Here is a 14,224-nt window from a genome sequence, read left to right as displayed (position 1 = left end):
CATAAGATGAAAGTCCGATTATTACTTAGTAATTGTATTGTGTAGGTACAATATTTTTAAATTAAGTACTGACGTAATTCATTTGTTATTATTTAACTTTTATAAGCCTACAAAATTAAATATTGACATTAAACTTTCCACTTACATCAGCTGATTTTAAAGGTTTTGAAGGTCTTATAGACAATTCTTTAAAATAAAGATGAATTTATCTATTACTAGATAACTTAATAGAGATGAAATATGTAAAATAATAATTTTGAACACAAATTATTATTGTATAACAACAATAAGCCTAAAAAAAATGTTGTTAACACTTGCGATGCATTGACAATATTTTCAAATTTAGTACGATTATAATACACTCACTAGATGTGAGCCAGATGTGGCTAATTCAGCTGGCTAACACGTGATGTTATTACATATTATTAATATTATTGGTTTGTAACAAATCACTCGTACAAATAACCAGATTTTAATGTGGGAAAATGTCATACCTTTACGTTATAATGTAAAAGATGATTTATACACACCATTAGGTAACAGCATGAAACCATTGCTCCAAGGCACTCTCATTTTATTCATATTGTTTAAAGTACATTTTTGTTAGCGTTTTAGATTTATGGACTATTTAAAAGTAGATGCATATTCAGTTCAAAACATACTAAGGACTATCATTTTATTTTTGGAAAATAATATTGCAAAGATTTTCACCGGTTGATAAGAAAGAAGATGATTCTTTCTTAATAATAAAATCAACAATGGAATGTTTGGTTTTATAACGTGTCACACAATCTGTGCAGTAATATTTTTTTGAAACATAATACTCACATGTAGGTAAGTACCTACTAAATACACACAAGTACTCACTGACGGAGTTCTCACGGATCGTTACAGAATCATTTTCCTAACGGCGTTTTTATAATCACTAGAGGTCCACGCCTCCGGGAAGTCTCAAGACCGTGCATCACTCTCACATTAAGTGCACTACTCAATGTTAATTATTACACAGTTGTATGCAACTGCAACTCAAAAGATGTAACTCCTTCGCCTATCCGAATTTGAATTCATCCAACCGGCAATCGCTATAGCGAGCTCAGTATTCTTGACGATCGTCCGATGACTGTGTCAGCCTGACACGACTTAAAAAGTTTTCGGCGGCGGTGACGAAACAGTTTTTTTGAATCGCTGTGGTCGCGTTTGTGAAACCTGCATGCTTTGATAAAGGGGAATAGAAAAAAAAATGCCATTTTCCTAACGGGCGCATAGTTTTTTAATCTACCGCAAATAAATAAACAATGAGAAGGAAATCGAAATAAATTAAAGAAGGAAACAGAACGTGTCACGCAGGATGGCTACACGCGAAAGTGACTGGCTTGTCGTCATTAGTAAGCTGGTTTGTACGCTGGTTTGTAAGCGGGGGCGTTGTACGGAGCTTTGTAGGCCGGTGCAGAGTACGCTGGTGCCGAGTACACCGGTGCGGAGTAAGCCGGTGCCGAGTACGACGGGGCCTTGTATCCACCTTCGTTCTTGACGACGGCGTTGAAACCGTTGTAGTCGTCGGCGGTGTACTCAACGGTGCGGGTGGAACCGTCGGCTTCCAAAAGGCTGTAAGATCCCTTGACGTAACCGTTGCCGTCGCTGTACTCGTGTTGGCTCTTGACGTCGTAGGTGTGTGGGTCGTTTACGCTGTACTCGAAGCTGTACGGGGCGGGTGCCGAGTAGTCGGCGGGTGCATGGTAAACAGGTGCCGAGTAGGCGGCGGGTGCGTGGTAAGCGGGTGCCGCCGAGTAAGCGGGTGACGGGTATACTGGGGATCCGGCGACGGCGGCCAACATGGCTGAAGCCAAAATCACGACCTGCGATCAAAACATACGATTATTATTATTTTTGGTACGAATCTGTGACTGCGTGCTCAAAACAATCGCGTATTGCCGATCTTTGCACACGTTTTTTTGTATATTAATATATAACCTTTTATACTAGATAAAAACTCTCAAACGAGTTATTTTTCGAATGAATACTCAAAGATTAAATAGGTAAAGTCTGTTCTATGTATGTATCAATGAACGATGTTTTTTTAGTACTTATACGTATAAGCTATATATATATAGACTTCATAATATCGTGGGTGGTTCTTTATTCAACAATTATCATCTCTATCGAATGACCAATACAAGATGACGTAATAGAAAATGTAAAAAATTGAACATTTGAACGAGAATCTATAAGAACAACAAACGCGTAACTAGGTACCTAATATAAATACAAAAACAAAATAGACTCTCATTGAATAATTAAACCGAACAAAAATCAATATTTATATAAACGTAATTGACGGTCCAACAACGGTCCGTTTTTCTTTCATATTTTTGGAATTCGGTTGTTTATTCAACTGCTGTTGAACTATAAAATCATCAGAGACTGTTGGCTTTAAACAACAATATCGTCGATACTAATCGAGAATTTAAAATTGGTAAAAGTGTTAAACTATTGAGTTTCATAAGTAATTTAATTTCAAAACGTTATAATTAGTATCATTGTGGTTATTTTAAATTAAACGATAAACGATATAAAAATATAAACATCGTTTATGTGATATTAACAAAGAATGAGTAAATTAAAAAAAAATAATATTTTCTATAAAAATAATTTACAACGAATAATATAAAATAAAAAATAAAAACATCATACCTTAGAAACCATTTTGTTGGATTTGAGTTTTGTGTGATCTGAATTGTACGTGATCTGTTTCGGACAGAATATTGATTAAAACCTTGCTGCTACTGTTGTATTTATACCACGCGTGATCTACTTATTATAATATAATATATTATGTCCAGGCACTTTTTTTGCTCGGACAAACGACACAAAAAACATTGTGAGTCGCATACGATGACCTACCCCGAGGTGTATGGAATATTGTAATATTTTATAAGAAATTTAAAAACGACCACTCCCCACGGAGACAGCCGATTGTGCCCGGCAGCCGCGAGCCGGTCATATAGCGTGTGACCGACCAACGCTTTTATGTAAAATAAATAACAATAATCCAACACCAAGGCTGTGTATTTACCTCTGGCATACTGTGTTTTTAATTTCTGTAGAATTACGCGTGCCCTAAATTTGTCACTATTAAAAATATAAACGCGTTACACAATTTTTGTCGATTTATGAATTATGATATACACATACGAGTAAGTGTAATAACGCATTGAATCTCCCCGCCCTAAAAAAAAAAAATGTCAAATCCCCCCACACACACATATACACTAGTGTGGCCAGACGTCCCACATTAGGGGGACTCCGCATTTGTCCCACGTTCATGGAAATTCAATATTAAAATTTTTTATTTAATAATTTGTATGTAAATAAATATTTTACTATGTATATAGTCCATGGTTAAAATTATACAATTTAGGTAGGTACAATATTCAGGTAGTCGCCACTATCATTATTCAATCATCAATTATTTTAATTATATTCCAATAACTAATAAGTCTTATAAAAAGTAGTATTCAAATATGTTTTCACTATTTATTCATAAATTAATTGTATATAAAAACAAAACTAACTAGCATAATAATCACTTGGGAAGCGTTTCATAATAAATTTTATCCAGTATCAGTAGTTCTCAAACCCTTTTAGAAAGTGTCACCATTTAGGACAAGAAAATTATGCCCACACGTACATGCAAATATAATATATAACATTATGTGATTATAACAACCGAATATTTTTGAGTTTATACGAAAGTTTAATGTCAAGTGTGATACTCATAATATAATAATATGTTCACAAGTCTGGAAGGGACAAGTCGTCTGGTGGTTTTACCTAAAAGTAACACGAAAAACCCATCGATTACGTTTTGAAAGTTACGTCACACCGTTTTAAAATAGCAGACCCTTAAAAGATTACCCTAAGCATTAGGTCAAGTACCAAACATTAAATAATACTCAAATTAGCAAGTCTATGCTGGGGATTGTTGATGTATTTTCTCAATGCTTGAATACGCGACGTATATTAAAATTTAATTAGGTAATAAGTTATTCATACGTGTCTCGCTGTACTCATTTAATTATTCACTTGCAATTATACGCGTTTATTAACTTTTTTTGAAATGTTGTGTTCACTGAATGCTACAACACACGCAAGACACGACGATAATAATAACTCGTTGAATATGTAGTGCTAACTATCCGAAAAATAATAAAACAAAAGGTGCGTAGATTTACTATGAAATATTATATAGGTAATATTATTTTCCGTTACTTTGATGTTAGTGTTACTCGTGTTTAATAATAGACTGACAGGGTAATAATTATTGAGACGTTCCAGTTACATAAAAATGTGGTTAATATGCTAATTACGTATTATTTCAAACAGTAATATTGGTTTGTGCAATTACAGAACTTCATAAACATATATTATTATGTATATTAGAATAGGTATTATAAAATATACACAATAGCAAGTATGGTGACTATGCGTTGACTTTTGATATTCACAAAATAGTTAACACCATAATAATATAATACACCTAAGATGCTTATCGAAGACGAGAATGTAATGATTTTATAATGTCGTATTCGTTCATCGTTGTCTGCGAAGCAACTATAAAGATACCTAGAAACAGCGTTATCTATAATGTTTCAGATTGACGACGTATTTTATGTTTCGTATATAATTTTAAAATATTTATTATTTTATCAAAATTAAACTGTTTACGATAGGGGCACGACGAGACATATTATTGTATAAGAAAATTCTTATGCTTCTTTTATAAAATTATTTAATATTTTAAAAAGGTAACAGTATAACAAAAATAAAACGAAAAATAAATAAAAATCATTAACTATAGTACGGTTTAAAAACGGTTTTGGAAAAATTACCATAATAGTCAAAATTAAAAAAAATAAATTGGTATAAACATATTAATGAGTATGAAGACATTGGATCCTGAACATGACATTTTAATTGCGAGGAATTCCGAAACGAATATCGTTTAGCATAGGTATGTATAATTTACGCGTAGATCATAATATAGTAACGAATGATGTCACCATAGCAACTGACAATACGTGTAACAAAAAATCTTTTTACACATTTCGTATGTCTTCAAAATACAAACAACCAACATTATAAAAAAATTATTTATTTAGATATATATTTATATATTTAATAAATTCAACATAATTAAGAATTTATCGAAGACAATTTTAATTTTCTTGACACATTTTAGTGCAACATTTTTTGCTATTATTTAAAATATAATATTTAGTAGTATTTGTTTTACGAAATTATTGAATAAATTGGATTTTACAACCAAACACAGTAAGTGTTATCATTATTTAAAACTTCTGTTTGAATTAATTAAATAATAAAAGTTGTACTTTAATTCCTTTAAAATAATAAGCATATTAGTTCTTTACATCAAGCATTGATATCGAGTAAAATACATAAATCATTTTTTTTTTATTACAACGTGAAATAAGATTAAACTTTTAAAGATGAAACATTTATTAATTTTTATTGTTTTATTAAAAATAAAATGTTATATGAAAGTGAATATTAATAATTTAGAATATTTTCAATTATTATAGTTACTATATGTTTTAATATTGATAGTACCCCAAACTTTTGTATTTCATTAATTTAATATAATATTAAATATACACATTTAAGACTGCGTAACAACGGCAACACATTGACGTATAATAATATAAGATACAACAGCTGATTCATTCATCATTGAATAGTTTGGCGTTTTATTATTATTGCTTTAGTTTTTATTATGTTAGTGTTGTCATTTTGGCGTTTTCCAACACAAATATAACTCAGCTTACGAGACTTAGCTATGAACTTTTTTTTTAGTAATATCCAATAAATAAATTATTCCCGAGATGAAATTAACTATTATAGGTTAGGCAATAAAACATAGCAAAAGAAATTGAATTCCTTAATGGGAGTTCTTAAATAAAGTATACACTTCATTGAACTCGATAATAATTATTTAGCGTTCTATTATTACCTAGGCATCAACAATTTGTTCGAGTATGATGTTAAATAATTTGTAGGTACTCATATTTTATGGTAGTTGGATATTTTGTTTAGCATCTTAACAAGATTTTATTTCATTATTGTTAGTTTTTGTAGATAAAATTGATATTTTATTATTCACATTATGGAATATGCTACAATTTGTCATAAATTGTTATTTCGTAATGCATTAATTTTAGGAATACAATTTAATATACGCGTGCAATGTGCATTTTTCCATTATAATATTATGTATTGTATTCTTGTTGCATTCAACTGGTCAGGCGATGTTGGCTTATCATTCATATTATAGTTATTGTTATAACTTATAATAGAATCTATACATATAAATGCACATATTTACACATAGATAATATTATGTATACAATATGTACCTACGTATACCATTAAAGGTTACGTACGTAACAAAACCGTAACACGATCAACATATTTTGGAACATACGTATTAATAATTGATGCACCTAGTCAGCATATTGTCCTCAGGGATAAGGTAATTTCAGAACTAACTAGTCACTTGTGTGTAATAAATTGGTCTGAAATACAATATGGTAATAGTATAGGTGCAACAAAATATCAAACAATTTATTGATTAATGGTTAGTCGTTTTAGAGATTATTAAATCTTGGTAACATATTCCTTTGTAACCATTCGAATGTGCAATATTTATGAAACTGTCATTTTTTTATGCTAATGATGGAATCAGTAGTGGTATAGTGACATTATAATTTTTAGAGCATTTGAGTACATAAAATATGATTGTTGATTTATTTAAACGTATGATTTTTTACAAAAAATAATATATTAAAATAAGTGCCACGATGCCACATTAATACATTATACTATATGTAGATACATAAATGATGGCAACCTAGTCAAGACAAACCACTTGGTTCGTTTCTGTTTAAAATATCATAGATTATATCGTTACGACTGAATATTCAACTAAAACAATTAATACGTGTAACGACTAAGTTTGTCAATATATTTAATATAATACCAACAATTTTGTTGAAATTATAATGTTAATTCAAATTGTGTAGTAGTAATTGAATTAGATATTACTATATTAGTATATTAACTAGTATTAAAGTAGGTAGTTATGTTTACACCTAACTTTCTTGTATATAAATATTATTCAGTAATCGTATTAAAAGAAATATATTGGGAGCGAGGTAGAAATCAAAACATTTTATATTAAAAAAAAAAATAATAATACTGGCCATCACTATATTGCATGTGCATAATAATTAATATTATTTTTTGGCCAAAAATAGTTTTTTATTGCTTTAACAAGCATGAAAAATAATTTAAACCAATTTTAACATGTATGCTGTTATACAGGTCATCATTGACATAATATATGGTATACGCATGCTGCAGCTTTAAAAATAATCAATGTATATAGTCTTTCCGTCTGCCGCACTATTAAAGCTTAATAAACTATGACTTTATGGAAATTATTGAAGACAGGCGCGGACTGGCTGGGATGATGGAATGCTACATCATCCCTTGCCCTAAAATGTATTTGCCTAATATTAGTTATTATATATTTTAAGACTCTAGACACCTAATGAACAGCAGATTGTTACCAACTTACGATTACTATAATATTGTACAACTTTGATTGAAAGTTGGTGGTAACTTGGAACTTATTTACGATTTTAACGTATATTCAATATTTTTTTAAAACAAAAAAAAATGTATTAATATTTTATAAATAATCTACATGTATTAAATTTGTCCCAAAAACTTTTGTTATTTGCCCTTTAAATTGTGTAGCATCCCGTGCCCTATTTTACCAGTCCACGCCTGATTAAAGACTAAGCTTAATAAGCGTATTCGTAGTTTAAATTGTCTGTGGAAAATGTTCTATACCTACATTCCTAAATTATCAAATAATACCATAAGTGATAATAAACAGTTGTTATGAATGTCAAATTCAATGTTTTAAGTTCTTATAATATCACGGGTAGTGTCGCGTTGTTTTTTTTTTTGTTTAGAACAGGTTTTTAAAGGAAAATCCTACTTAAATTTGCAATACCTTAGAATACTAGAATAGTGACATGTTTAAATAAACATTTTCCTATAATTTTGCCTTGAAAGTATGTAACTATAATATTTACTAACTAATACATTTATATCGACCAAATTGTAGGTAGTTAATGTTTGTTGCATTTATATGATTAGATATTTCATAGATTTTTTCCTAACCTAACCTAATCTAACTCATTCATAGTCAACCATTCATACATAATAGTTCATTATCTCATATTGAGGTGATCTTATAGGTGTACAATAAATTTGACGTGGACTTATGTAAAAGGCATAGTTAGGAAGTTAATCGCTTAAATCCGCTGGATCAAGGATAAATGCATTACTCAATTGTTAATAAACTCTTGTAGTTCCACATTTGAACAAGGCTCTGCAGTAGCCATAATTCACAAATAATTATATTTATCCTCGCTCCGTCGCTTATGCTCTTTAATTTACTAAACATTGTGCAATATGTTATCCAGTTTTAAACCAATCATAATTAGATCACTATTATAGTTCTCACATTAAACGTAATACTAAATGACCACATATGTTCAATCACAATTTCACGTTTGAAATTCGAGGTCTTAATTAAATATAAATATTTTATTTATTTATTGTTTTATATCATGATTAGACTCCTTGCAGTCTTTCGTATGATAAGAAGTAAGCGTTGTAGGATTTTAACAAAAAAACAAATAAATAAATACAAGTTTTACGGATTTGCAAATATTAATTGTTTATTATATTTACATTTAAATAAATAAATAACAATAAATTAGAACTGACATTTTTTTTTAAAAAGTCAAATATTTAGCTTAGTAAGCTGGGGCGGCGTAAGCCGGGGCAGCGTAAGCTGGTGCGGAGTAAGCTGGTGCAGCGTATGCTGGGGCCTTGTAGGCTGGGGCGGAGTATGAGGGAGCAGAGTATGGGGCTTTGTAGGCCGGGGCGGAGTAAGATGGGGACTTGTAGGCTGGTGCAGAGTAAGCTGGTGCAGCGTATGCTGGGGACTTGTAGGCTGGTGCAGAGTAGGCTGGTGCAGAGTAGGCTGGGGCAGCGTAAGCTGGGGCCTTGTAGGCTGGTGCAGAGTATGCTGGTGCAGAGTAAGCTGGGGCCTTGTATCCACCTTCGTTCTTGACGACGGCGTTGAAACCGTTGTAGTCGTCAGCGGTGTATTCAACAGTACGGGTGGAACCGTCAGCTTCCAAAAGGCTGTAAGATCCCTTGACGTAACCGTTTCCGTCGGCGTATTCAGATTGGCTCTTGACGTCGTAGGTGTGTGGGTCGTTTACGCTGTATTCGAAGTTGTATGGAGCTGGGGCATCGTAAGATTCGTGTCCGTATGCTGCTGGTTTATAAGCTGGTTTGTAAGAAGGAGCAGAGTATGATGAGGGTGCAGCGTATGCCGGGGCAGCAGCGTATGCGGGTGCAGAGTAAGCTGGGCCAGCGGCGTAGATGGGTGCTGCTACGGGAGATCCGTAGGCGGTGGCCAAGATGGAGGCGGCGATGACTACGAACTATAACCAAAATATAATTACCATTATTGTTGTGTTATAAGTTATAATTTTGTATACCATATACATTATACAAAATCCCTACTGTTATAACTTATTAACCAGCAATATTATATTTTTAAATATAAATAAATATAGGAACCTAAATAACCACATCTCAATACATTACTACAAGAAGCATAAGAATATATAATTTAAAAAAAATGTGTTCAATTTATTGGTGGTATGTTTCATTCAATTAAAATATATACTATACATGTACGTTATTGTCAACATTTTAAATATTTTTATCTTGAATTCATAAAACTTTTATTTTTTAAATTGGTTTAATAATAACTTTTATTTATTTTATTTATATTAGCTATTTAAAATGTTATTCATATCTTGGATGTATCATAAAAGTAAGTGACCAACTTCAAAGCATTTTTGTTTTTTTTTTTGTCAATTACTCATAACAACTATTATGATAGAAGCAAATAATTTAATATTTGAATAAGACAATTCAAGGTATAGTCAATAAACAATAATGATTATTATCAGTCAAAACTCTATTAAAAAGTAATAAATTCAACATTTAAAAAACCTTTAACTGTTTTACTTTAAATAACTTATTTTAGTGTGTGTTTAATCACTGTTGGATATATTTATTAAAGAACATGGCAGTATTATAAAACGAATTGGAAGTGATTTAATTTAATTAAGTTTTCCAGAACTACGTCTTACATAAGTTTTGTAATAAAAATATACGTAGAAACTATAATATTTACACATTGGTCTTAATATAGTCTCTATTTTACTACGTAATTATTTATTATAAACCATAACGAGCAAATATCTGACAGTTTATTAATACATTTAAGATTTAACCGAGTCGAAACAAAATAAGTTTAAGCATTTAAGTATTTTGAAAATGTGACTAAATAAAATGTGTATTTATTTTAACGATGGATAATGAATTCAATAAAAATAAGTACAAATATCTTGAATTACTAGGCAGATAATGTATACCAAATTACACTAAACTATTTTGTGAGGGTGTGTTACACTATTACAGTATAATAATAAGCGCACGATGATAGTAAAAAGCTGTACATTTTTAAGTTATATTTTTTATAATACAGAATATAGTTAAGAGTATTTAATTTAGAAATTTACCTCATCTAATTGAAACAGTGAATAACGATTATTTTTACTGTGAATTAAATATTGAAACTATACTGCATTTACAATTAGTGTGCAGATTTAAAATAAACCATAATAAATTGTTCGAAATGCATACACTTCTCGATAAGAGCCAACCATATACAGAAAATCATCAGTAAAACATTTCTATGCACCAGAATAATACATAGCAAAGAATTTTTATACAGAATCGTTGATTAGTACCAAGTAATAAGATTAATAATAAATAGAGTTATACAGAATCATAAGAACTGACTCCACGTATAATGCCGGATGCAATGACCAGTCGGAAACCGACGCAATGCGGAACACAACGAAAGCCATAGGATTGCAGAGAGCGTAAAGTCATGAAAGTTGCATACGCGTCGAAAAATATATTCTATTTATTTATTCATTATTTTAAAGCAAAGTCAAAACCAAACTTCAAGCAGATGAAACGTATCTATTACAAAACTTAGTTTATAAATTATATAATATTATCCATTATAGTCACTTACCATGTATGCCATTTTGATGGTTTTAGTGGCTGTATTTGTGTGCTTGAATTGCGACAGTTACAGATCAAACGTTGGTGATTGATAGTTGGCAAATGTGGGTGAACCGATTTATATAGTCTCGATGTGATGGTGGTTTACCAGGTATCCGACGGGGGAGAAGGGGGCTCTGTCGGTTTTTCGGCGAGGACGAAGGACAAACGCACCAAACACGCCCTACTTGTCCTCCGGCGTCGTCGCCGGGTGTAAGCGCTATTTCAGTTAATTTTTTTTCGAGGTTTAGACGTAATACCACTGTTGTTCTAGTCGAACCCGGCCACCGTCGCCGGTGACCCTCTCGCCCTCCCGTCGACATTGCCGCGATTAAGGTTGAACCGGATGTACACATTGATAATTTATCATTTTCCATGTAGTCATACAGATATTACGGTTTTTTCACTTTTTTTTTTTGTGCACACGCTAATTTTGTCTCCTCACGGTCACCATGTAATATTATACGCATTTTACCTGGTTGGAGGGTAGACCACTGCTCCAATTCACTCGGCCTCGCCCGTTCTTAAACACCAAATACGTCATGTACACGATAGATGTGCTTGAAAAAAAGACAGATTTCCGTTTTGTTTGATTTAGGCAAAGACTTTTTGGCTGAAAAAACATATTTTTCAGGACAAGAAAAATTAGGTTATCTTTTTTTTTTTGAAACACATTGTCCAAGAACCCTCCACTTTGAAATAATCTGAGCTAACTTTATTTGTCATTTTTAATACGATTATTCAAATGATAAAATATTTTCCACTAAATATTGAGAATTGTACTGTACTTAACTTTTTCTTATGAACTGTCATAATATAATAACACTTAACAACTTCTACATAATATTGTCTTAAGATTTAAAATTTACGAACAATTTTAAAAATAAAATATAATAATAGTAGGTACCTATGTATAATAATTATCACTTATTACTCTAGATTTTGATTTGCTACAAATTTGTTTAGTATATATATATTTATAAGCTAAATTGATAATGTTTTATGAAATACAAATATTCAATCAAAGAAAAAAACAATATTTACTTTATCTCAAATGTGACAATAGATTTTGAACCTTTACAAAATATTACATCAAAACCACTTGTTTTTAATCCCAATAGATGACTTTAAGAGTAAAATTGTATGAAGTTAATGATTCCATAAAACTAAATATTAAAGACAAACGTCAAACATATCTAGCGATTTGTGGATTTAATTTTGTTTATAAATGTAAACAATTAAGTACCCAATCGTATTATTATGGAAAGAATAGGTAGGTATAGTAGATATTATTATTTATTAGCCACAGAAGAAATGCTGAATGAACACTCATCTTGTAAAAAGCTGATGACATTTTCTGTAGGACTAACTTCTATTACACATTTGATAAAAATTATAATAAAAACAAAATAATATTATGTTATAATATATGTCTGAATATTTTAAACATTGGTAATAAAATAATTATAAAACATTTTTAGAGGTTTTTGACGTACACGCGACAAATCTTGTGTATACTTGACACTTTTTCTATAGTAAAATCCAGCAAAAATATCATGCTTCCAAAAATTTATACTATTTACTTTCAGTATAAATAAAAGATAATTATTAAATAATTCTTAAGGTTTTTATAATTCTCATTGATGTAAAAATAGTAGTGTATCAGTCAGTCATCTGTCTGTATTTACTGGTGTTGGTACTTATTTTCTCAATTTCCTGAAATAAAACTACTATATTGTAAAAATTTTGATTTTTGTGTCTCATTTCCAAGCTTTTGATGTCCTTATAAAAGTTGCAAAGCTCTACTCTACACACAGAAGAAAGACACTGTACGTTAGAACCTTATAATTTATAGTTAGAAAGTATTTTATCATATATTTAAAATTAATTAGTTGAAAGTAAGATAGCTTCTTAAAAATGTGTGTAGTTACACTCAAAATTAAATTAATCTATTATTTGAAAATGTATGAAATCTACAAAAATTATCTTCGTTGTGTTTATGACCAAAATATTTGATACTCATTTATTATTATTATTATTACCTAATATTAATATTTTTTTTGATAATGAATCAAAACAAAAATCACGAACCTATAATAGTCGAGACTACTGGTGATATATTTTTATTTATTTATATAAATATTGCTTATATTGTTTTTTCAGTAATATATTTTTTTTTTAAGTATAAATTGTTTTCTTGAACGGTCATTAATATTATTTATTAATTATTTACATTGCGTACATAAGTAAAATAATTAACTTAAATAATATTGGTACAAATATAATTCAATTTAATTAAAATACTTCAAATATAATATAATATATATTAAATATGTTATATTATAATACAATTATTATCTTGTGCTAAAATCGTGGACGGTCAATAACTCTAAGCAGTAGGTATTTTATCAATCACTGCACACGCTCAAGTTAGAATCATCGATGGCTAGCGATATGAATCATGGACACGATGCCGATATTTTTCGAACACGTTATTCTAAGTACGACGAACGTAATAGTCGGTTTGAATAAAATAATATATACGATGATAAAAATCCGTTCTGGTCGTGTAAGACTTCAATATACAAAAAACGAGCGTATCGCAAACCTGCATGCGCCCGATTTCAACATCGGGTTGTCGATTATTTCATTTGAAATCAACCTGAAACCAGTGTACTTTATGCACTGATAATAATATTAATATGATAAAATACTGGTATATATTATTCCAATAGGACGTACGGTAATGTTTTGAACGCAACATCACGCGTGTTCTTTTATTTGTCATTATTATACTTTAAACAGCGAGCCACGGCCGTGGATGTAATACTACAACTGTAGTAGGTAACCCACCTGTATAACACCGTACACGCGGTATTTATTTTAAATAACAATATATTATGATTCAGCG

General features: G+C 30.5%; 2 protein-coding genes across 4 annotated transcripts in view; one reads left to right on the top strand and one right to left on the bottom strand.

The window, feature by feature from the left end:
- The window catches only part of LOC132944552 (Kv channel-interacting protein 1-like), a 482,905-nt gene that overhangs the window by 246,872 nt on the left and 221,809 nt on the right, over positions 1-14,224 (top strand). The window lies entirely within an intron of this gene.
- On the bottom strand, positions 1,247-11,443 carry LOC132944583 (uncharacterized). The gene is given in 3 exon segments (XM_061014018.1): positions 1,247-1,795; positions 8,903-9,608; positions 11,285-11,443. Coding segments are annotated over 3 exon segments (1,131 nt in total). The 5' UTR covers positions 11,297-11,443; the 3' UTR covers positions 1,247-1,382.

This window comes from Metopolophium dirhodum, chromosome 5 (genome assembly GCF_019925205.1).
Source record: "Metopolophium dirhodum isolate CAU chromosome 5, ASM1992520v1, whole genome shotgun sequence".
Lineage (NCBI taxonomy): Eukaryota > Metazoa > Arthropoda > Insecta > Hemiptera > Aphididae > Metopolophium > Metopolophium dirhodum.
Note: the sequence above shows the minus strand (reverse complement) of the source record. Positions and strands in the feature narration are given on the sequence as shown.